General features: G+C 35.8%; 1 protein-coding gene across 2 annotated transcripts in view; it reads left to right on the forward strand.

Annotated features, from left to right (window-relative positions):
- MMRN1 (multimerin 1) overlaps positions 1–24,525 on the forward strand; it is a 68,321-nt gene that overhangs the window by 34,741 nt on the left and 9,055 nt on the right. For both annotated transcript variants that reach the window (XM_045183796.3, XM_045183795.2), the window contains 3 exons: positions 7,766–7,876; positions 9,097–9,270; positions 13,084–15,063. In XM_045183796.3, coding sequence (XP_045039731.2) covers positions 7,766–7,876; positions 9,097–9,270; positions 13,084–15,063 — 2,265 coding nt within the window. The remainder of the gene's footprint in view (positions 1–7,765; positions 7,877–9,096; positions 9,271–13,083; positions 15,064–24,525) is intronic.

The raw sequence follows: 24,525 nt of genomic DNA on the forward strand, positions 1-24,525 counted from the left end.
TTCCCTTTTCTCACAGTATTATGTGAAATATTTAAATTGAATTCAAATAGTTTAGTTTTGACTGTTTAATGACATCTTGTTTTCTAAGTGGCAGCAATCTGTGGATATCTTTAACACTAGATTTATAAACTGTTACCTTGAATCCCCATTAACAATTATGTCCCAGACTGTGACCTTTGTTACAATACTGTAATTAGAATTTCAGATTCATGTATTTTTCTGATTAATCTGCTGTGGAAAGCTGTTTTTTTTTTCTATTGGAATCATTTTCTGATGGCAAGTATGCCCATTATATGATATTGTTATGCAATTAATTCTAATATCATGGCAATTCCAGAAGAACCTAGTTGCGCCCTACAATATTCTGAGCAGCCTGCTCTTCAGTTTTATTGCAGTACAAGCTGTTGAATTTTTCATTAGTGTGACTGATGCAGTGGCAGAATCAAGAACTACTGTGTCCCTTTGTCCCTTCAACAATTCTTTATTTTCTCATCTATTCCAGGGTTTTTTTTTGTTTCATTTTATTTTTTTGTACAACTTTCCCTTCTGATTCTCACCCAATTACATGTCAAGTCCACCCCCCTCTTTTTATATACTTTATACATGTGCCAACACTCTTTTATTCTTATACAGGAGAAAAAATTGTCAGGTTTCCTTGGACAACACTCTCCAGGCTGTCTCAAATGACAGGCGGCCCCACGTATGGCAAGAATAATCAGTGTAGCCGTTCCGTCTTTAAATCTCTTCAGAGCCCTCAAGGGTGTGGAATAGCCTGGCTATGTAACTACCGTGATACTTACTTCAGTGCTGGTCCTTCGCATCAAGACACTAGTTTATTCCAGAAAATTGTAAAGTACTAAAAAATTTCACAAATTTCTGCTTTCCCAACAAGTTTCCTCCTCACAAACAAAATAAATTAACAAAATAAAAATAATGATTCCCTTTAAAATTATATTGCAGAAGGAAGGTATTTTTTAACTATACAAAGGTGATTAATAGATAGAAATAAATTGGAGCTGCTAGCAACTATACTCTTTTACGTCTCTAGTCGGTACCCCTCTGTCTTTTTCTTTCTCCCTCTGCCTCTGTATGTCCATCCTGAACCTGTTAGGAAGGAATGTGGTAATTCAAAGTCCATGAGACAAAAAAAAAAAAAAGATTCCATGGGACAACTCCTCCTGTGTCTTACTCTACAATGTGCTGTTTATAATATTACTGAACTTCCACATATGGCCTTTTTGCTGTAACTCGGGAAGTCAAAATTCTTTTAATAAGTTCTAGATGAGCTTATTTAAAATATTAGGCATACTTTCAAGAGGAAACCAATTTTTAAAAAGTCTTAGTGAATAGAACTTTGTTGAAAGGAGGAACATCAATCTAATGGCAATGCAATAGTTTTGATGTATTTACATTTGTTATACTTTTTGAAAGTCAGATAGTTTGTCTTCAGAAAGGAATCTAATTTGGTGATATGATATCTGAGATTTTTTTTTTTTTTTGGAAATGTTAGTAACAACACACTTTTTAAACCAATCTTTATAAAATTTGCAATAATGTGCTTGCCCAGTAGGTGTCTCTATACTGTTCTGAAGTAGAACAAGGAAATGTGGCTTTTTCCAATGTCACGAAGAACAGAAATTTAAGCTCAAATAATGCTAGGTTAGAGAGGAGAAAGAAAGACTTCTTTGCAAATCTCAAAAAAAAAAAACTATGGCACATTTACACAATGGAATTCTACGCAGCAGGGAGAAAGAAGGAGCTTATACCCTTCGCAACAGCATGGATGGAACTAGAGAGCATTATGCTAAGTGATATAAGCCAGGCGGTGTGGGACAAATACCATATGATCTCAGCTTTAACTGGAACCTAGTCAACAAAAGAAAAAAGCAAACAAAATATAATGAGAGACATTGAAGTTAAGAGCAATCTAACAATAGCCAGAGGGGAGTGGAGAGGGGATAGTGGGGAGAGGGGTTTCCTGGAACTACTATAAAGGACACATGGACAAAACCAAGGGGGAGGGTGGAGGTGCAGGAGGGAGGTGGGTTTGTCTGGGGTGGGATAGGGGAGGGGAGAAAATGTAGACAACTGTAATTGAACAGCAATTTAAAAAAAAGTAAAAAAAATAATAATAATCCAGTCAGCTTTAGTCAGATCCTCTATATAGGAAAAAGTAAAAAAAAAAGTGGTATTTTATAAAATTATGCTTATATAAAGTCTGTCACAGATATTCTAAATGCTGAAAAATGTAATCATGCAGTTTTTGGAATAATTGATCCCTAACATATGTTACGAGTGTATGAAAACATTTCATTTCACAAATGCTGTAAAATAATTCAATAAATTATGTAACAACTATTTTAACTAACACTTTTAAAATGGGGCTTCTCCAATAAGATCATTTTAAAATATTACTTAAATTAATATGGAATGAAAGTTATAATATTTAGAACAGAAAAAAGACCTCTACTTTTTATATTTTTGCCTATTTGATTCTTCCAAGTGGTGATTAATGTTCTTTAAGAAAGAACATTACCTCCTATAAACACATTGCTCAATAAAATCACAACATTTCATAAAAAAAACCCCTTAAGTCTCAAGAGTTTTTTACCTTAAGTCTTTGTTGCTCCAAACTGCCTTATTCAATTTAACTACTAAATCTCAGTCAACATATGTGTACTGAACTCTGCCATGCAAGCATTCGCTTAATATTGCAGGACCAGCTGGAAAGCTCTCATTAAGTTACACAGGAACATTTCTGGTTCTAAGGGAGAGACAGCAAACTTCTTCATTACTGAGTTGCCATTAATGACTTCCTCCATTTGTCTAAAAGGTCTGGGGAAAAAAGCATTCACGAATAACACCCATATAATTAGGAAGGAAGGAAGGAGGGAGGGAAGGAAGGAAGAAAATTCACCTAATATGTAAGCTGCAGCTCTTGACGTTTGCCAACCTTGCTTTCTTCTCTAAGGCTATAGCGCAAGGAAAAGAGTAATTGTATTGGGAGAAGAGAAAAAAGCGATCCAACTTTTTAAATATATTGAATTATTTAAAAATCTGAAGTTCATAAGTAAATGCCTTTTTGTCTCAGCTCCTATTTCTTAGACAGGACCAGAAATCTATGCCCCATGGGACAAAGCAAAGGTCTGTGCTTAAGTGCACGAAGGATAGATTGCCTCGAAAACCTAGGATCTGTGGCAGTCCTTGTGGTAGAGAATACATTTGGGAAGACAGAAAGTTTGCTAAACGAAAAAGTAAGGAGCGTCGATCATCCAGGAACTTTATCACAGGAGAATAACTGACTCCACTGTCAGAGATTCTATCAGCACTTGTCCACCAGCTAAATCCCAAGCAGTAAATTGGGATAAATGCAAGCATTGAACTGAGGTCGACAAACAGAGCTAGAAAAAGATAACATAAACTATTGAATTTGTTAAACAGACATTTCAAGTTTTTAACAGCCTCGGCAGGGACCCCATCCAATGATTTCCAGAGAAAAGAGGTTCATAGGACAATTGAATCCCAAAGATCTTTGTGTGATGTTTACCACTTTTTTAAACTTAGGAGTACAAGTTCCACACCTATTTCCTCCTAAAACAATTAATTTAAACATAAGTATAGCTAAGAGCAAAGGGAAAGTTTAAGGCATGCATTAAATCACATTAGTTTTGTCACTCAATATTTGAAGTATTTTTCTAATTATATTTTATTTATTTTTTCTGATTATATTTTCTTTTAAATCAGTCTTTTCAAAACTTTACAACATTATGGAGAATTTTTAATTTCATATATATTATATATCCACATAATGAGGGGTGAATCACCAAAATTTAGTATCCAAAAAACCCAGAGACTTTCACTCAATACTTTTATGTATTATTCTTTATCCCTTTCAATTTCATTTTTTCTTTCTAAAGAAAATCACTTGTCCTAGATTTAATTTTTTTCTAATCTTTTTAGCTTTTATTTCTGATCTGATTTTCTCTATTATGTCACTTTCTTTTCCCTTGTTTGTAAAGAAATAGCATTTTTCCAGCTCACAAAATGAAATTTATTTTAAATTCTTTTGACTCTAATGTCATAGAAAATTAGGTTTTAACTCTTCAGTTACCTCCTTTCTATTCTTTTGTTTTTTTAACTGTCTATTCTTGACACTTGACCTGGAGCCCAGGTTTGTTTTCACTTCTTGTGCATGCAGGGTCTTATCTCAACTGGGCGGCACAGAGAGAAGTGTGAGGATGAAGTGCCCCCGCCCAAATATGACCCTAGAAGGCTTATAACACCCCCGCCTACTCCTGGGTGAGTGTGTGGTGTGGTTCCCTGCTTTTCCAGTCTTTCTCAAATGGAGAAGGAAACTAAATGAAATACAGTGTCATAATCTCCATGTTCAATGTACAACATGCCATAGTTTATAAAGAGTGAGATAAAGAGAACTGTTTTCATTAGAATATAATAATGCATTATAAAAATGCCTTATGATTTATACTAAAGTTTAGCAAAGTATTGTGAACCTCTAGAAATAAACTCTACTTAAAATGCTTGTGATTTTTATTGAGGTCCCTCCACTTCATTCAGGGTCATGAGCACCTCACCCACCTGTCTCTCGATTATAAGGGTGGGGTAGCAAGGCTCAGGGGCTGTATTCAAACACTGAACAACTAATTCAGTTGTTATTTTGTATATCAAAAGTTGTTCCATGCTAACTAGTTTTAATAATTTATTATAAATTCTCAAATGATATCTATGGAGCACCATGCACTGAAAACAATTAGTATGTAATAACAAGTAAACTAAAGTAAGCACCAAATAATTTGATGATTCTGCTAAAACATTGCATGTTTCATAAACCCTGTGTAGAGCCTGTCACGGGCCCAGCCCAGCAAACTGTAAGTTCTGAAAATACTTACTTCTCAGATATTTTTACAATAGGAATTCCGGTAATCATCTATTCTACAAGACATATCCTTTATTATGCATCCACAATTAACTAGCAATAAGTTAATTTTATATTTATAAATAATTTATCAGTTATCACACTTTATTATTACATCTTAGCCTACAGGTGTGGCTTCATTTTAATATTTTAATAATTGGTAGGCCACATTAGTGCATACTGACTAAATATGACCTTGGAGGTGAGGTATGTAGAATGTTGCTAGATGCGAGTGACGAGTAATAACCTAGGTTTTTCATGGAAAGGGCATTTTATTTCTGTGACATTCAGAGTTGTCAGTGGGCTCTGTTTGATTGCTGGGAAGGTGCTCAAACTCTCTTCACACATTTCCAGGCTAAGCAGTACATACTCAGGGATCCTGTGTCATAACAAGAGAGAGAATGGAATTGTCTGTATGAGCAAGTAATCATGGAACTGTGAAAAGCACCTTCCACCCCAGCCTACTTCGCCACCTACTTATAAAGGCTCACTTCACTATGAAGAGAGTGGTAGGAGACTCAGGTTTTCTTTCAGTGGAGTTAAAATAAATCCTCTCTTTAACATATGCTCTTGTTAACAACAAGTGTGTCTGGCTGTTTAAAAATCTATGAAGATCAATTGCTGGATTACAATTTTAATATAAAAATATCTGATATTTTAATCAAAGAATTTACTTATTAGAACTAGAACATTTTGCAAGTTATTCTAAATTGGTACTTCTTAAGCAAGGTCGTACTTCAAAATCACCTGTAAAGTTTTAAAATTATATATATATATATATATTTTTTTTTCCTATTCCGCAGAACTGATCTGAATCAGAATCTTCAAGTAGGGAATGGAAAGAACATTTGACACTTTTAGTGTTTCAAAGTTCACTGGTGCTTCTGACTTCCATAACTGATGAAAAACCACTATTGTAAAGAAATGTTAAAAAAAATCCATAACATGGTGAAAGTTAATAAAAGAAAAGGAAATCTTCCTCGGAAACTTGTTTGTACGCCACAAAACAATACAGTCTTTGTTTTTATTATAATTGTGTGTTGCTTCCTAACAAAGAACCTGCTCTCTGTTAAGTGATGGTACAACTTTTAAAGCACCAGCTCCTTTTGTATTCATGTGATCTAGGTAAGAACATGAAAAGAACATTCGTTCATCCTGATAAACCCACCTGTTCCTTTGCTGAAATATGTACTAGTCCGTGCCACGAACACTCCTTCACTGCTGAGGGAAACAGGGAAGGTAGGGAGGTGGGAAGTCGCTAAGGAAGATTAATCTTTACCCCCTCGTCCAGTGGTTCTCACACTTTAGTGTACACTGGGATCACACGGAGAGCTTGTTCAACCACAGATGCTGCCCCGCTTCAGTTTTTCAAATGAGCAGGTGTGGGGGTGGAGCCTAGAAGTTGCATATTGAAAAGTTCCCAGGTGATGCTGATATGGCTGTTTGAAGGACCTTGGTTCCAGAACCATTGCTGTAAGTATCCTCTTGGGTAGGCAGATTTTAGCTGCCAGAAAAAATGCTTTATTACATTATCTAAGGAGGAATCTTGACTTTAAAAATGTGTACAGTTGTTTAGTGGATGTATTTGTAAGAGTTAACTCGAATTTGGATTATAAGAACTTTATTGCTAGGACTTAGCAGAAAATTAACGCTTTCTAGCACATACAGCAGCCCCCAAATAAGTACACTTTTTCCCAAGCTGCATATTGTCTTACTCAACCCAATAAATCTGTAGGACTATTTATAATACAGCAGGGAGAGGGGAGGCGGGAAGAAACAAAATCAAAACAAAAACCTTGGACACGAGTGGAAATTCACTGACTTAGCCCAATGCTCCGAAGAAAAGCAACACAAAATTCAATCTGACAACAGAGACTACCTCAAATTAGTGTCCAATATATTATACTTTCTATGGAGTGGAGGTGCTTTAGTATTATTGTCACAGCCACATATGCCTTAGAGAGCATGATTAGCATGTGCCAAAGGTGGTGTTTCATTGGTACATAATTTCACTTGGGAAGAAGTACAGATACCAAACACTTGTTTTCTAATGGCTGATATGCAGACTTCAAATAAAAAATTTGTTCATTAGAAGTCTACAAGTTATAGATACACATTACTTAATATGTTGAATACTTTTAACATCTTCCTTTACTTGTTTTCCCCAAAGAAAAATTATATTGCTATAAAAAATAGTATTTGATTCATGGGAAATGGGGAGCAATTTTTCAACAGAGAGATTTATTTTGTAAGACTTTCTATTTCTTTGAAATGTCACTGATTCTACAGGTTGATCCCCTTGAGGCATGTCCTATAAAAGTTTACTTTTACTTGTAGTTCTTAGGTTTTGAGCCCATGAATTTCTTAAAAGTCTGGGAGAAACCACTTACTTACGTGGCACTGTTACAGGAATCCATAGCTCTCCCTTACTTCCAGGCAGATGCCGGCTGAAAACTGCACTGTTAAACAAGCAGCCTTTGTGGCAGACAACTTACAAAACTGCTATGGCTTTTAACACCGCTGATTTTAAAGTCCCCTCCATTATGCAGCAGTTTATGCCTGTCAGTTTGCAGTTTCCCCAAACTACCAACCACTTTCGTCTGAAAGGAGACCTGAATACTATTTCAGAACACAATGAGAGGCCTGCGCTTCTGAGATCAATGCGGTCGCCGCTTGCCTTACGGCTGCTGGCGGGGCGGGCTTCCTCTGCAATCACCCGGGCACGCTTCAGTAGACGAGAAAATGAATGTCAGCCACATTATTGCGCAGGACTGAAAAAAACGAGGCAGTCTCAATATTTAACTCTCTCTCCTCTCTTTTGCTTCTGTCTAGCCCAGGAACAGCAGCGCTTGATACACACCCACCAGGCTGAGAGCCACGCGGCCGTTGGCGGAGGGACAGCTGAGCAGCAGCCACAACAGCAGCAAGACTGTTGTGACCCAGGTCACAGATTGTAATTACTATCATCCCCCACCCAATTCTTGTCAATGCTATTTACGACAACTTCCAAACAAGAAATCACTTGGCTGTCGAATGTTTGTTGATGATACATTAACATACCTCTGATATTGGTGCCACATGGTGAGAGAACCTCTGGCTGAGCTGCAGGTTCCCAGCCTGAAGAGACCCTGTGTAATTATTGAAGCTCTGTGTGCAGACACAGAATACAAATGCTGCTGCTAGGAAATCACAGGTTTCCAAAGTAAATTCAAACTTTTGTCTTCCAAAGAGTGCAATCATGCAAGACACTTGACACGGAAGGAATGCCTTGATTCTTTTAAGGGAGCTGGACAGCTTCCTTTCACTGGTTGATGGAGACCACTAAGGGACAATGTCACTGGCTAGAGAGAAGAATTGTGACTAAGAGCCAACAAGAATCTTCTGTTGTTACAAAACTGTCCTATTATATATGTTCTCATATTTCTAATCATAAATACCATTTCTTTTAGGCTTCATTTTGTCTATTAGAAACATAGGTTGGTTACTGATAAAGCATCTCTTCACTGTATTTGGCATAGTCATACAAAATCATGCAATCAAATTAAGAAATGTGATTTAAGGGGATCTCTTTAAGATGCAGGTGACTACAGCTTAGAAACTGTACTTGAATTTTTTAAAGGAAATTTAGTATCTTCATAAAACATCATAAAATCATCCTTGATTTATTAAGTACACTTCAAAAGGCATGACAAGTATCATTGTTATATAAAGTTATTTAAACTGAAATCTATCTCCTATTAGAGAATACCTCAGTAAAGGACAACGTTCCAAGAATATGAATACAGCTACATCCGTACGAATACACAGCTAAACATATTTAATGCAGGGGCGTTGGCTCTGAAAGCAGGCGCTGAGGCCTTAGCTCTGTAACCTTAAGCATGTTATTTTCATTTTAGTTATTTTTATTTTCCGACCCTGAATTTCTTCTTCTATTGAGAAGAAAAGATTTTAGAACTCTAAGCTATTATAAAACTTTCTTACAAATTTCTACCCCTAAATAGTATAAAATTCTGGTTGTCATTTGCTAAATGCATATAGCCTATACTTTGAAATATGTAGTACAAACATTATTTGTTTGAATTGCCTTTAAACCTATCACAATATTTGAAAGGTTTTAAATATGTCTTTTCACTGTTTCCAATTTTCTCTTCATCCACATACAGCAGTGGCAGAAAAAGTGAACGACCAGATGAACCGCCAGGCAACAAAACTGGCCCTTCTGCAGGAGAAGATTGACGACATTTCTTTGGCTATGACGGATGTAAGGGACACATATGCCTCCCTAGAAGAGAAAATCAATGAAAATAAAGGCAGGGAATTTCAAGCTTTTCTAAAAGGTAAAAGTAAAACCAAGTAAATCATTCATTCAGTTCAGACAAAAGACAAATAACTCATTTGTCTTTTCTGATATCACTTAGGTATCTTTGTTTTAGATTGGTGGTATATTAATTTGATACAGATTTTAAAAATAAGATATTTTTAAATAACTTGGTTTCTGAAATAATTTGAAAAAACTAAATATTTTTTACTATATAGTCAGATCTTTGACTAAATATTTCATCTGCTTTATTGATGTTATATACGTAGTTATAGCTTAACTGACTGGCATTCCTTTATAGTTAAAAGAAATCTATTAGCCATATTTAATTTATTTTTATTGTCATTTCCAGTTCAGGATTCAGATGAGATTAAGGGAGGATTAACACAATAGCTAGATTCATGGCTGTCTCAGTAATATTGATAAAGATACAATATCTAGCTCCTGGAGTATAATCAATAAAACATATTCTACAATATCTCAGGTCAGAGAAATAATAAATGTGATCACATTTCTTTATAAATGTGAATCAGTTTGCCTGAATTTTGTGCTTTTATTTTTTAACAGCTATTACTTTTTATTGTATTTTTTCCATTACCATTTACCCCCCTTACACCCTCTGCCACATCCACCCACGCCCTCCCCCTGCAGCCACCACACTGTTGTCGCTGTCCGCGAGCCCTTTTTATTTTTCCCTCTATCCCTCCCCTCCCCAACCCACCTCCTCCACAAGAGCTGTCAGTCTGCTCACTATCTATGAGTCCCCTTAAGAAAGGGAAAAAATAAACAAATGGGACTACATCAGAATAAAACTTTTTTGCACAGCGATGGAAACCATCAACAAAAAGACAACCCACTAAATGAATTTTGTGCTTTTAAAGCAGCAGGCTGTGTTCCTTTCTAGGGGTTCAGTGGGAAGATCTGTACCCTGCTAATTCAAGTTGTCAGAATTCGTTTTCTTGCAGTAGTAGGACTGAGGCTTGTTCCCAGCTTCTAGAAGCTGCTACATTTGTTGGCTCGTGGACTTCTTTCTGTATCTCCAGAGGCCTGAAACCACTGTTGAGTCCTTCTTCCATCTCTCAGGCCCACGTTTCTGCCTTCCCCTCCTCTTTTAGGGACACACAGGATTACATCGGGCTCACCTGTATAATCCAGACTAATCTCACTGTTCTTAACCTTAATCACATCTCGTAAGGCCTGTTTGCCAAGTATTGTAGATAACATATTCTCCAGTTCAGGGAATTAGGGTGCGGACATCTTGGACAGGCAGCTTAATTCTGCCCCCACAGAGGTTTGTAGATAGTGAGTAATTGCTGTGGTCTGTGCTAAGCATAGGGTACAATGGGTCTGACTGGTTGTTTCAACAAATCCAGTGTCAGGGGACCAGGGAAGACTTTTATGAAGAGAAACCATCTCAACTAATTAAAGATTAATCAGGAGGAATTAATTAGCCGACGTGGTTTCAGGTAAAGCACGGATATTCTAAGAAAGTATCTGGGCTACTAGGAACTTCGCAGTTCACTGGGTTTGTTGTTTGTTTTGAAGTTTCAGGATTATCGGTCCCTTTCACTTTGTTCTATAAACAATGAATACTGACTGTACAACTCCATTTCTGTCATTCACAATTTTTTTTTCTATTTTCACCTGTGGTTTACAGGTAAAAAACATAAAAAAGGTGGAATTTGCTATTTCCATATCATCTGCCAGTATAGAATCAACCATGATTGTTTTTAGTCATGTAAATAGTTGGTACTAGTAAGCCACGGAAAGAAAGACCCTGTCCCACATTTCTGGCACGTCCCCTGTGGCCAGAACTTACTGATGGCAAGCATGAGAGAGAAATACATTTCCCCCGAAGTGATAGCATGAGCAAGAAGTCAGAGAGACACAGCATATACCTGACTATAACCACGATAATGAAATTCGCTTAGCAAAATTTGGTTATCATAACCTGAGAGAATTAAGCCTGTCACCTGCTTCTTATAAACCTACTAACAAAAATCTGGCAGCAACACAGAAAAAAGTATACACTTATAAAGCAACAAAATTCCTCCCTCATTAGGATGCATTAATTGTGTACTGAGCACAATCCATTATGAGAATCAGAGGGCTTATAGTTAATGAATGTTGGTACAGGCAACAAAAACTAAACTCACTCTTCCAGGCACTGTGCTTGCCCAGCAAAACCACAACCTCTCCTCTTAGTCTAATTCTGAGGTGAGGAACACTGTCTTATTTGCTAGTAGCCCTAGAAAGTGTTCAAAATCAAATGCCCCCACTTCTTAAGAGGTATTTAAATGTTATGAAGAGGTCATAAATCACAGCCACAGAAGGGGCAGGTCAAGGTGTCTAATATCAAATATATCTGTTAAGTCAACACAGTATCACAATACACCGACACAGTATCATTTACAAACACAATATCATTTTTAGAAAGTGAAAGAAACACATAAGAACGAAATAGGGTTAAAATGATGTGCCCATTAAATTATTAACATAAATCACTTTTATGTATTTTTACAAAACCAGATCCTGGCACAGATGTTCCTTTTGTTATAAATTATAGATATGTTACCTGAGAAGCTTCGTACCCTGAAACAAGTTTTTAAGCTAATAATATTATTTATTTTCAGATAGTTCTGTGATTTTACCCTTTACCCAACATATTTTTTTTATTAAATAACAGCTGAAGGACCTCCTAATTTTCATTTTCACTGTTTACTATTTTCTTAGTTACTTTGATCAAGATTTTAGCCCTATACTCATCTTTCTTGAATTAGCTTCATAGTAGCCATAACTCATTTCATAACACACCATTCTTCAGACCTTGTTGTTTAAAATTCTCTGTATTGTGTTGCTGGCATCATCATTGCTTACATTTTAGGATGGACATATCTTCCATTTACATGTGCTTCATGTGTATTATAAACATGCCTCAAGGATATGTTTTATTTTTTCTCATTTTCTGTTTTTTGTAACATGTGTTTTATTTCATTCAGTTTTGTTTTGATTTTTTACATTATTAAATATTTATTTTCTATTCTAAACACTCCTGAATAGTGCAGGCCCTTTTTAATTTACTTTTTTTTAATGCTACTTTTAGAACTATCCACGGCTGCGATCAGTCCATGCTTTCTAATACTGGAGATACTACAATGTGTTCCATTAGTGGGGAGCGGCCTCTTCTCTTTGGGTCGAGAATTAATGTCATATTATAGTAATCAGGGTATATCTTGAATGTCTCTTTTGATTTGATTTAGTGATCTCTAAACCTATTATTATTATTATTTTATTATTATTATAAACTGTTGTTGAATATTGTGACTATTCACATTATTTCTCATTTGGGAATCCATAAAATTATTTCTCTGTAGTTAATTTATTAGTTTTAATAACCTCACAACACAAGCTCGGAAATTTAATTACTAGAAACCTAGCGACACAAGCATGGCCTAGCGTCAGGTACTATCTACTCAGGCAGAAAGCCCAAAGCCATTAACTTTCACACGAGACTTGGAATCACTATGTACAAAAGCCTGTTACCCGAGGACAGTAGTCATCTCCTGTCTTTTGTCCAAAGAAACTTGGTTTTATGCTTCTGGTATACTCCACACTGCAACTGATTTCCCCCTTCAGACTTATCCATTAAGAAAGTGATTGCCTTCTATGAACTGCATACATGTTTAAAAATTTCATTAGAGTAGTCAAAATGTATTTTTATTACTATGCACTATTAGTGTTTGGCTTCAAATGTATCTTTTTTAGAGACATCTAAAGTTTAAATCATTAAAATCATGTGTCATTTATTGTTTATCTTTATTACTTTCTCTAGATCTAAAATCCGACAGCATTAACAACCTGGTAAAGGACATAGTTAGACAACAATTTAAAATTTTCCAAAAGGGCATGCAAGAGACTGCAACACAGCTCTTCCAGAATGTGTCGAGACTATGGGAGGACCTTGAAGACACCAAACATGTCATTCGACAAGTAAATGAATCCGTGGTCTCAATATCAGTCCAGCAAAAGTCTATTTTAATGCAGGAAAATAGGCCCACTTTGACTGATATACTAGATATTAAAAATCACATTGTGAATCTAAGGCAAGAAATGGCTTTTACATGTGAGAAGCCTATCAAAGAACTAGAAGCAAAACAGACTCATTTAGAAGGTGCTCTAGAACAGGAGCACAGGAGGAATATTCTGTATTATGAGTCCTTTAATAAGATTCTTTCTAAACTGAAGGAAGTACATGGAGAATCAACAGAACAAGTATCACATCAGAGTGTTGCAGCTGCTGAATCAGTTAGTAATAATGTCACTGAGTACCTGTCTACTCTGCATGAGAATGTAAAGAAGCAAGATTTGATGATGCTCCGAATGTTTGATGATTTGCACATCCAAGAGAGCAAGATTAACAATCTCACCATGACTTTTGAAATGGAGAAAGAATTTTTCAGGGGTGAATGTGAAGACATGTTATCCAAATGCAGAAATGATTTTAAATTTCAAATTACGGACACCGAAGAGAATTTACAAGTTTTAAACCAAACATTGGCTGAAGTTCTCTTTCCCATGGCCTATAAAATTGATAAAATGAATGAGCAACTAAATGATTTCACTCATGATATGGAGATCCTTCAACCCTTGCTGGAGCAGGGAGCATCGTTTAGAAAGACAACGACATATGAACAACCAAAAGAAGCAACAGCTTTGAGGAAAAAAGTGGAAAACCTGACTAGTGCTGTCAACGGTCTAAATTTTCTTATCAAAGAGCTTACAAAAAGATATAATTTACTGAGAAATGAAGCACAGAGTCGTAGTGATGCCTTAGACAGACGTATCGATGAATATGCCTCAGAATCGGAAGATGGCCTAAATAAGACAATGACTATTATGAATAATGCCATTGATTTCATTCAAGACAATTACGTGTTAAAAGAGACTTTAAGTAAAATAAAGTGCAATCCCACGGCCAATGATAAATGTATCCAAAATATGGAAACTATTTTGACATTTATTCCTCAATTCCAACGTTTGAATGATTCCGTTCAGATTTTAGTCAATGACAATCAGAGATACAACTTTGTTTTGCAAGTTGCCAAGGCCCTTGCAGATATTCCTAAAGAAGAACAACTAAGTCAGTTCAATTTACAAAAGATTTATCAAATTGTCAATGAAACCACTTCCCAAATGAAACAATATCAGGAAAATATGAGTCATTTGGAGGAGAAAGTGTTCTTAGCCACAAAGATTTCCAAGCATTTTGAAATTCGGTTGCAAGACATTGAGTCAAAAGTGACCAAGGCACTCACCCCATACCATGTTCCACTGACACCAGGCAGTGTGGCCGCACGTGAGAAAGACCAGGCTCTTCAACTGCAGGTGTTAAATTCTAGATTTAAGCTACTGGACACAAAATCCACTCATCTTTCAATTAACTTCTCCTTACTTAACAAAACTGTCCATGAAGCTTTAAGTGTGTGTCATAAAGCTTGTACACGTGTATCAAAACTGAATGCCACCATACCTAAGTGGATAAACGGTTCCCTACCAGGTGTTCAGCTTCTGCAGAAAAATCTGACGGAATTTGTACAATCAGTCATTGAAATAAAAACTCAAATTGCTGTATCTAATTTAACTTGGTATATAAATCAATCATTGTCTAGGAGTCTCGCAAATGTTTTCAAGTCTCAGAAGCAAGTAAAGTCATTGCTGAAGAAACCCAATGCACTTAAGAAACCAACAGTGAATGTTACCACTACCCTAACTGGCCGAACCCAAAGAAACACAGACAACATTCTATCTCCTGGTAAGTTATCCGTGAAAAAATAAGTTTTAATCTCTCTTTCTATTTAAATGGTACTTAGTATATATGTATGGTTTGGCAAGACCATAAAATATAAAAGGCACTTACTTGAACATGGATAAATAGTTAAGTACTACAAAAAAGATCACTGAAATATTACTTGAATTATTCAAGGAATCCTATCCTATATAAATTAGTCCTCAACATAAAACAAGTGTTTATAGTATATCTATTTGTCCACATGTTTCTTAACATTTTTTCTGATAACACCTTTATAAAACAATCAAATTCACCTCTGTGGAAATTTTTCTCTGCATATGTAATTAAAGAAAGCTCCTTGTATATCTTACTCATTTTGGCATTACCTGGCAAACTGTTTGGTATACGATAAGAACTCAGTAATGTCTGTTGAATGACTGAAATATTGAATGTATAAGTAAGCAGTAATTGCATTTTGGTAGATTACAGAAGGCCATGGGTACCCAGCTAAGTATCTTAGTTTATTTGGGATGTCAAAGAAAATACCACAGGCTAGGTGGCTTATAGACAACAGAAATTTCTCACAGGAGGCCAGGAGGCTCAAGATCAAGGCACCAACCTGGTCATATTCCGGTGAGGGTCCTCTTATTGGTTCACAGCTGGTGACTTCTGTGCCCTCACATAGTGAGGGGGCGAGGGATCTCTGGGGGTCTCCTTCATCAGGGCACTAACCGCAGTCATGAGGGCTCCACCCTCCTGTACTAGGTACCTCCCAAGGCCCTGGCTCTGAATACCATCAACTCTGGGGGTTAGGATTTTAAAATATTAATTTTGGGGGGTTCTCATCGTAACACTAAGGCATTTAAATGTGATTTTGTAAAAAGTGATCTTTGAAAATTTGGGACATAGGGTTGGGGGCGGTGAGAATGGCCTCAGAAGCAAGAAGCTAGCAGTGGTGTATAGCCTGCCTGCAAACAATGGAGTAGAGATACCAGTCAGGACATTACTGCCAAAAGCAATAGGAGATGGATCAAAGGAAGAGGTAGTTGAAACAGTTGTGAGAAATGTTGTGGAAGTAAAACCAACAGAAACAGAGGGATGTAGAAAAATTAATGATCTGAGGCTCAACCAATCATGATTCTGGTCCTCATTGTTTTGGTAAGTTTCTGTGCGGCCTCAGTAAGTTCATCTCTCTGAAGAAACTGTGTCTTCCTTTCATGTAAAGGGAATGCAATAGATGTTTTACTGACTGTATTGGTAGAAATATGGTGTAGACTGCATTATTGCAAAACAAAAAAGGGAGCTGTTCACAGCCTCAATGCTTGGCACTTGGGGAAGGAGAGACCTAGAATATTCTCAGGTTTTGAATTTGAAAATGAGAGAGCGGCAGTACTGTTAACAGATGTTCGTAAACACTGGAGAAGGGGCATAAACTTAGGAAGAAGGGAAATTCAGTCCACTGCATATAAACTACTTAAGTCTCTGTAGGAAGGATTTATGAATACGTTTGGTATGTGAGTAATGTTAAATGACCTTTCTACAGTGCAAAGAGTAGCTGCTAATTCTACTAAAGCAAGTGGTGATGCTCTTCTCACGTACATCTGCTGTTAACTCATAGACCCGTTTGGGTAGATTTTTGTGTTTTGTTCTTTTTAACTATAAATGGGTGATCATTATCCTAACATAACTCGTATTTAATCTCTAAAAGTTTTGATAGTCCTTAACATCACAAAATATACAAAGTTGAATTGTCTGTTGACTATTTAAATTTTTGTATTTATTTATGACTACCTTCAAATTAATCTGACCCAGGAGAACTAACCTTGCCCCCTGGAATTACAGAACAAATCATTTAGACATATATGTTTCTAAGAGAAAGTTGGCACTTTAATATTGAGAAGTTCTTCTAATAATAATTTTAGGAAAAAGAATGAATTGCTCTTTTTCCGTGCTGTGTTAATCCTTGGTCTTCCTGTGGATGTTACAAAGGAGTTTCATTCAAATCTACAGCATGTGTAATCCTACGCCAGGCAAACTGCATCTTTTTCTTTCTTGAACCCAAAATATTTATGTCTATGCAGTTAAGGATAACATTTTGAATATTAATTCAAAATTAATTGAGTTAAAAGGTTTAATAGAACATAAGAACTTGTAGACTTATATAGTATCAAGAATGCATGTTAGGAGCTTATAATTATTGGGCCTAATGGGCTAATAATTCACTCAGTTCTGATTCTTTTTTATAATGATGCCTGGATAATATTGCTTCCTAATTCTTCATTTACTGTAAGTAGAAACTTTGTAGGTTAAAAATTAAAAATTAACAGTTCTTTATTTTTTATCTCAGTGAAGATAATAAAGGTGTCAGGGAGGTGAAGATGTATTGACCTACTTTCATGTTGGGGTAGATATTCACTTTATATAGGACCAGTAACATAATTTTAAGTGGGTGCACAGGTATGCATGTTAATTAAGCCACCTCTGCTTCTATAGGCCATAAAACTGATGGAATTCATTGGACAACTGAGCAGGTAAAGCCTATGCACAGGGCTGAAACGCGTGGACTCAGGCTAAGTTGTCCTATAAGTATAAGTTGGTTGTAAAATCAACTACTTCCTTTGACATCCTGTTTTACACCAGGGGTGGAATGCACTGAAACACTGGCTAAATTTGGCTGTATTTCCTTTGACTTTTGCTATTGTATTATAAGTACAATAGAGCCACATTGCTCTCCTATATAACAAACAACACAAGATAATTCATCATCATCTTACAAATCTCTCAATGTTATTCAGATTATAACCACCATCATTTGCAGAATAAATACAATTTGTAGGAAGAATAGTCATATAAACATGGTATTTTAAAAATTTAATCTTAATTTTAATACCTAATTTCCTTGGCAGCCTAATAATAGTAGTATTATAATAACATAATATTGGATACTATTTAGCACTTACTATATCCCAAGAACTGTATCAACGATACTCTATACATTATTTAATAATACCTGTGAGCTGACTATTATGATTCTTACTTTGAAGATGAGCAAACTAACCCCCAGACGGGTAGACTAAAGTATCCTGCCTACGGTCCTGCAACTAGGGCACGATTAAGCCTGACTGCTGTTCTGTCGGATTCAGGGCGCGGTCCTCAACCGCTGTACTCCAAGAGATTGCAGAGTATGTTCACCTGCCGTTCTCTTCCTTTTGCTTCAGTTTGATGCATTACATCTACTCAAGAGTCCGACCATATCTGAATATTCCATGCGGCCAGAGTAGATGCTCCCAGCCCTAGAGTTGCCTTTCTTGAGGATCCGAATATTGCCCACTGTCTCTGCCCTGATCAAGAGGAAGCGAGGCTGCTACTTCTCAGCTTGAATTTTCTAGATATGGCCACTAAGCAGTTGTTGTTGAAAGTCACCATCGATTATTCACCAGATCTCCTTTTGACTGGTGCAAAAGGGCCAAATTTAGAGTATTCATCCGTTTGAGGCATTCCTGCATTCAGCCATACTAATTATGATTCTTCCTAAGCCAATGCTGATAAGCTGTTCCAGTGGATTCACTGAATACTTTTTTCTAAACAATATTCCAGTAGACACCAAGAGGGTTTTACTCCATCTTTGAAGATTTGTTTGTATAGCAACTGTCATAACTGTCCCTGCAGAGAGAGTTTGGCTGCTTGCCTACCAGGAGGCGCTGAGTCCTGCTACAATGTAACGTCAGTCACTGTTGAGGACGCGCGTCTCCTGCTTGTGACGATTGACTTTTTATTTTAACTATCCCCCCAAAATACCAAGTGTGTTTGGTGCTCCTTGATAAATATTTTTTATTCATAATTATCACCTCGCCCTTCCTAAGAAAGATTACATTCTGTAAAAGATTTGGTCATGTACAAAATACAACTTTTTAAATTATAATTATTGTGAATATAAGCAGTTTAAAAGAGAAAAATAAGAACCTACTGGATATTTAACTGTTTTATATGATTTTGAAACCATTTCTAAATTTTTGTAACTCTACGTAAAGGCAGTTGGGATGACTAAAAACCACTGAATTCGGAATCAGGAAACCAAGTTCAAATCTTGCTTGGCAACATATTTATTTGTAATAAGTAATTTTTCTAAACCTTACTCTCCTCGTTTATAAAATAAGAATAACGCACCCATGTTACAAGTTTATTTTGAGGATCAAGGAAATAACCTGCATGCAGTATAAAAGTTCATTACTAATATCTGATGCAGTTTTCTTAGCTGTATTTAAAGTTTATATTTTATTTTTGTAATATTATCTATTACTCAGTATTTCATATATAATTTTTCCATACATCAACATCGTTTACAGACTCATGGTATTCCGTAGTTCCCTATCTTTATTTTTATCATTCATTGCTTTAAATTCAACATACCATTTACAAATGAGCTTATACTTATATAATGATAGATCAAAAAGAATAGGATACAAACTGTAAAGGTTTAACTGTATAAAGTGCATGTGCATTGACAAACATTGAAAATATCTACAAAAATTTGTAATATTTTTTCCCAAGATACTTTCTACTTTAATGCTTTTTCATACTATAAAAATCAATATTTTCAAATATACCTCAAGAAAACTAATAAATTGACTCTGTACAAAGTGGTTCACAGATAGTAAACCACTTAATTATTTAAGATAATTAAATTGTGAAGGATATCTGCTTGAATTTAGAATTTATGATGTGTTTTATAAGGTTTCCAAAGCCACACACAATTTTGGTGGCCTGATAGAAGCGCTCCTGGAACTCAGCATATAGATCTGCACACAGCTAAGCAAGGGACAATCGCAGGCAGAGTCTGGGGAAATCCACGTACAGGCTTCCTATGTACTTCCTTATGTCCTCAGGCCTGCTATATTGACCCTTTTTTTAACTCATCATCTTAAAGATAGTCTTTGTGTCAGAACTGACTAGCAAGCCTGTCTGCTGGGGATAGCCTCCCGGTTGTGTCAATAAAGCAAATCAGTGTTTAAGCAGATATTAAATGAACTACTTTTTGTTCATGATTCCCTAGGAGAAAAAAAGAGACTCCCCTAGTGTTTCATAAGATTCCCCTTCATGGGAAAGACAACAGTTGAAGAGAGAATGCTGACAAATTGACAACCTTTTCTGCACCTTGTCTTGCAATGATGTGGCTATGATATCTAAGGTGAACAGTCAGAAACCCATGCATTTGATGCTCACGTCTCAACCCAAATCTACATCACGTGTTCTGGTAGAAGGAAATGGGACAGAGCACTAGGTTCTGCTTATGTCGTCACTGCATGTGCTTGGGTTCTTTGTCTGACAAGGATCACAGGAGCTATTTCTCAACTGTTTCAGGTTTTTCCTTTTTTTTTGACAACAGGGACTTGAAACAAAATTTGATTATGAACTAGCCTGTAATGAAATACAATGAATAGATATCTTTCTACTGATCATTAAAAACATTATAAATTCAAACTTGCACATATTATTTTGTGCTATATTGATTATTAAACATGATATTTTGTGCTACATTGATTATTAAACATGAAAATGCAGGTGCAGGGATTATTGTCACATATTGGGAACTTGTTGCACAGCCATCTAAGTGAACAGGATACTTGCATCTTGACAAAAAAGTGTAGCATAAAAATAATAGCTGTGTTTTTATGCTACAATATTTTTAACGAACAAAACAGTGACAGAAGCTTAGGTATGTAAAACAGACTGACATCTGCCAGAAAGGAGGCCGGGGAAGGTGGGGACAGGGTGAAAGATGGTGAAGGCATTAACTGAAGAATATTTATGCGTTAACATGTGGACACGGACAGCAATATGGGAATTGGCTTGGGGTGGGGAAGGGTGAGGCTGGGTGGAGGAGGGGAAAGGGAGAAAAAGCAGGAACAACTGTAACAGCATAAACAATGACAATAAAATTCAAAAAACAATAGCTGTGCCATATGTTAACTGCATATGGAGTTTGAAAAACATACTTTAACAGTTTTTAATTGTCAATTTTTCTATACACAGCTTATTAATGATTTTGAAAAGAAATAAGTATTTTCCTATAAATTTAATTTGAATTATTCTAATCTATTTTGAATGTCATTTTAGGAGGACAATCATATGGCACTTTATTGTTATCACTGTTGATTGATCTAAACTCACATCTCTACAACTCCAAAAATAAATTGCCAATAAAATTATTACAGTGTTTGGAGAACTAAAGAAACCAGTGAAAGTTATTGTATGTCTTGTGTTAGAATGATATAGCAACCAAAATATATATCTAAATTTTCCAAAAAATAGGAAGTCATTTTTTATGGTTAATCAACACTCCTTTAAGAATTCTGTATATTCTAGATTTTATCATCTTAAATAATTGTTAAATTTTGAAATTAAGATTTAAGAGACATCAACAGTAGAATGGTGTTTTAAAACTCTAGATGTAATTAAGATAAGCCCGGGGAAAAGCATGCTGCAGAGACACCAGAAAAAGGAGCAGAGTCAGCAAACAGCAACCTTTACAGGGTGGTTGGGGAGAGGGAAGTCAGGAGAGAATATGGAGAGGAGACAAAGTTGTAGTGGGACGAGCATGGTTATGTGGACATTAGAATGTAAGTATTTTCTAGCACTACCAGTGTAAATGAGAAGTCATGAAAAATAATAACTCAAATAACTATGTGAGAAATAATAAGACATCAGCATTACCTGTCAAATATAAACTAAACTCAGTACCTTTGTTGCAAATTAAATATTCATAACACCATGTGTAATAGTAAGTTAAGAATTTTGCTTAAAAAAGATCTGTCTCAAGCCCTGGCTGTTATGGCTCAGTGGATTGAGTGCCGGCCTGTGAACCAAAAGATCGCTGGTTCAATTCACAGTCAGGGCACATGCCTGGGTTGAGGGCAAGGTCCCCCAGTTGGAGGTGGGCAAGAAGCAACCACACATGGATGTTTCTCTCCCTCTCTTTCTCCCTCCTTTCCCCTCTCTCTAAAAATAAATTAGTAAATAAAAGATTTTTTAAAAAGAAAAAGATCGGCCTCACAATGTTTGTAAAACATTTTCCTTGATTAAAGAAAGATACAGGAAAAGTACAAGATCATTTTTATTATGCAGTGTTATATCCGCTCAAAATATAATGCTTAAACTCATTTAAGCAGTTTTGTCTTAGAATCAAGATAAACTATCTTTAATATTATTCTTTTTGGAAAATCGTAACAATTCATAACTATTCAATTTAAGAGGTGTTAATTCTGTGCCACCTTGTATCAGGTAGTGTTCTAAATGCTTTGAGTGTATCATGATGTTAAAAAATCCCTGTCTTCCTGAATAAAAATATAAATTACATGGTATGTTCAAAGGAGATAAATGCTACACACAAAAGAAAAAATAGAGAAAAGTAAGGGAAATCAGAGTACTGTGGCATATTAGGAGCAGATTGCAGCATTATTAGATAAGATGATAGGATGGACGCCATTTGTTAGAAAACAAGTGAAATCTGCAAGAAACTGGGAAAAGAAAGGAATAGAAAGCAAGGCTCTGGCTCAGAAGCTTTGTAAGTTTGTTTTAGAAAAATTTGATAGTGGAGGATGTGTTGTGGAGCAATGTGACGTTTGGTTACATTTTATGTTTTTTATTTTTTGCCATGTGTTTATGAAGGCTATGTTATTATAAAACTATTTTGAATGTGAAAGAAAAGAAAGATGCCACAGACTATACAAAGTGTTGGATGAGTGTTATTGTTCATTGTTGTAAGAGTTTAGTGTCTTCTTAAGAACTGAGTGTTTGGGCAAATCTCATACAAGCTGCGGTCTTGAGCTGGGCAGTCTTTCATTCGACCATTTTCACACTGTGTTGAGGGTAGTATGTTTAAATTCATTCTGTTAGTAACAGTTAAAGCTTTTTTTATGCAAGAGCATGGCATAACTATGTATGTGCATTATTCAGACTGAACAGTGAGAAAATCATTACCTCAACTAGGTGACAGAGGTAGGAATAAAATCGAATCTGGAAATGTTAGTTAAATGTGAACATACTCTTAGTAGAAAACAAAAACTAATTGAAAATACACACTCAGAATAAAGAGTAACCCCAAAGATTAAATAAAGTATCAGCGATTGAGAAGTTAATCATTCTGTTATTAGAAATAGGAAGGTCAAGGAGGAAGCGCAGATGTACACAGGAAGAGAACCTTAGTCTGTGACACATTAAAGATTTATTATCTCTGCAGGCATGTTCAAAAGTCCATTAGTAATATGGATCTGGAATCAGATAAAAGTTGGAAATTTTGTATCCAGGGGTGATTACTTGTGGACACGGAAGTAAATTAGATAGCTAGAGAAAAAGAATAAATCTGAAGATATAAACATGAAGATTTCTTATATGGAAAGAGAGCAGGAGAAAGAGGGAGGGAAGGAAGGTGGGGGAGAGAGAGAGAGAGAGAGATCTCATTTAAAAATAAAGAGAAATCATGATTGGAACAAGGAAAATACATGTGTCCTGGAACTCAAACTCTTTTTTAAAAAAGTGGGGAAATCCCATAGAGATAAAAGGAGGACTTGTATAAACAAAATAACAGAGAAAAAATTGTGGAAATAAGAACTAGAACAGAATAGAACATAAGGTCCATCTCAGGGACTACTGAAAAATATGATTAGACAGTCAGTATGCCCGTCCACAAAGTGGTACGTATACTTCAGTGTGAGAAGGCAACTGGAGTTTCGGGAGGGGTTAAAAATGGTTTTTCTGGCTCCATGAGTAACATATATTCATTATGGAAAATATGGAATGTTCCTAAAATATAAAGAAAATAGGCTGGCATATAGTAAGCCCTCAAATAAAGTCAGTTTTTTATCTTATACATATTTATAATAATTATAATAATTACAATTTATCATAAGCATTTACTATGTGATTAATATTTTCATCCAAAATGTTTTTCCCCACATATTCTAATACTATGTACTAAGCTTATATTGCTTCATATAGTTAATATATTTGAGTTGCAAAACAATTTCTGTCCATGGTGCTGTTATTATTTCTACTTCACAGATGAGGAGACCGTGTAAGAAGGGTTGAATAACTTGTACAAAGCTGCAGAGTTCGTTAGTTTTGGCCCTGGGATTCAAACCCAGGCACTCTATCTCCCTCATGTCCTAGATGGTTATACTATCTCTTCACCACAGGAAAGAATGTGCCGACATTTTAATCTTGCATTCTACTTTTAACTTTTAGGACATTTTCAAAATTTTCTCTATTTTAGGTAAAGCTGCACTACTACAGAAATCTTTGTGCTTATCTCTAATTTTATTTTCCTTAAGATATATCCAAGAAGTAAAATAGAATGTACATTTTAAAGAAAATTATAAACACGGCCAAATTTCTCTTCAGAGACTATCAATGTGAACTACCTCGGGTAATCTATGAAGGTGTCTTGGGTATGATGTGTGTGTGTGTGTGTAAATGCATGCACACTTT

This window comes from Desmodus rotundus, chromosome 4, assembly GCF_022682495.2.
Source record: "Desmodus rotundus isolate HL8 chromosome 4, HLdesRot8A.1, whole genome shotgun sequence".
Lineage (NCBI taxonomy): Eukaryota > Metazoa > Chordata > Mammalia > Chiroptera > Phyllostomidae > Desmodus > Desmodus rotundus.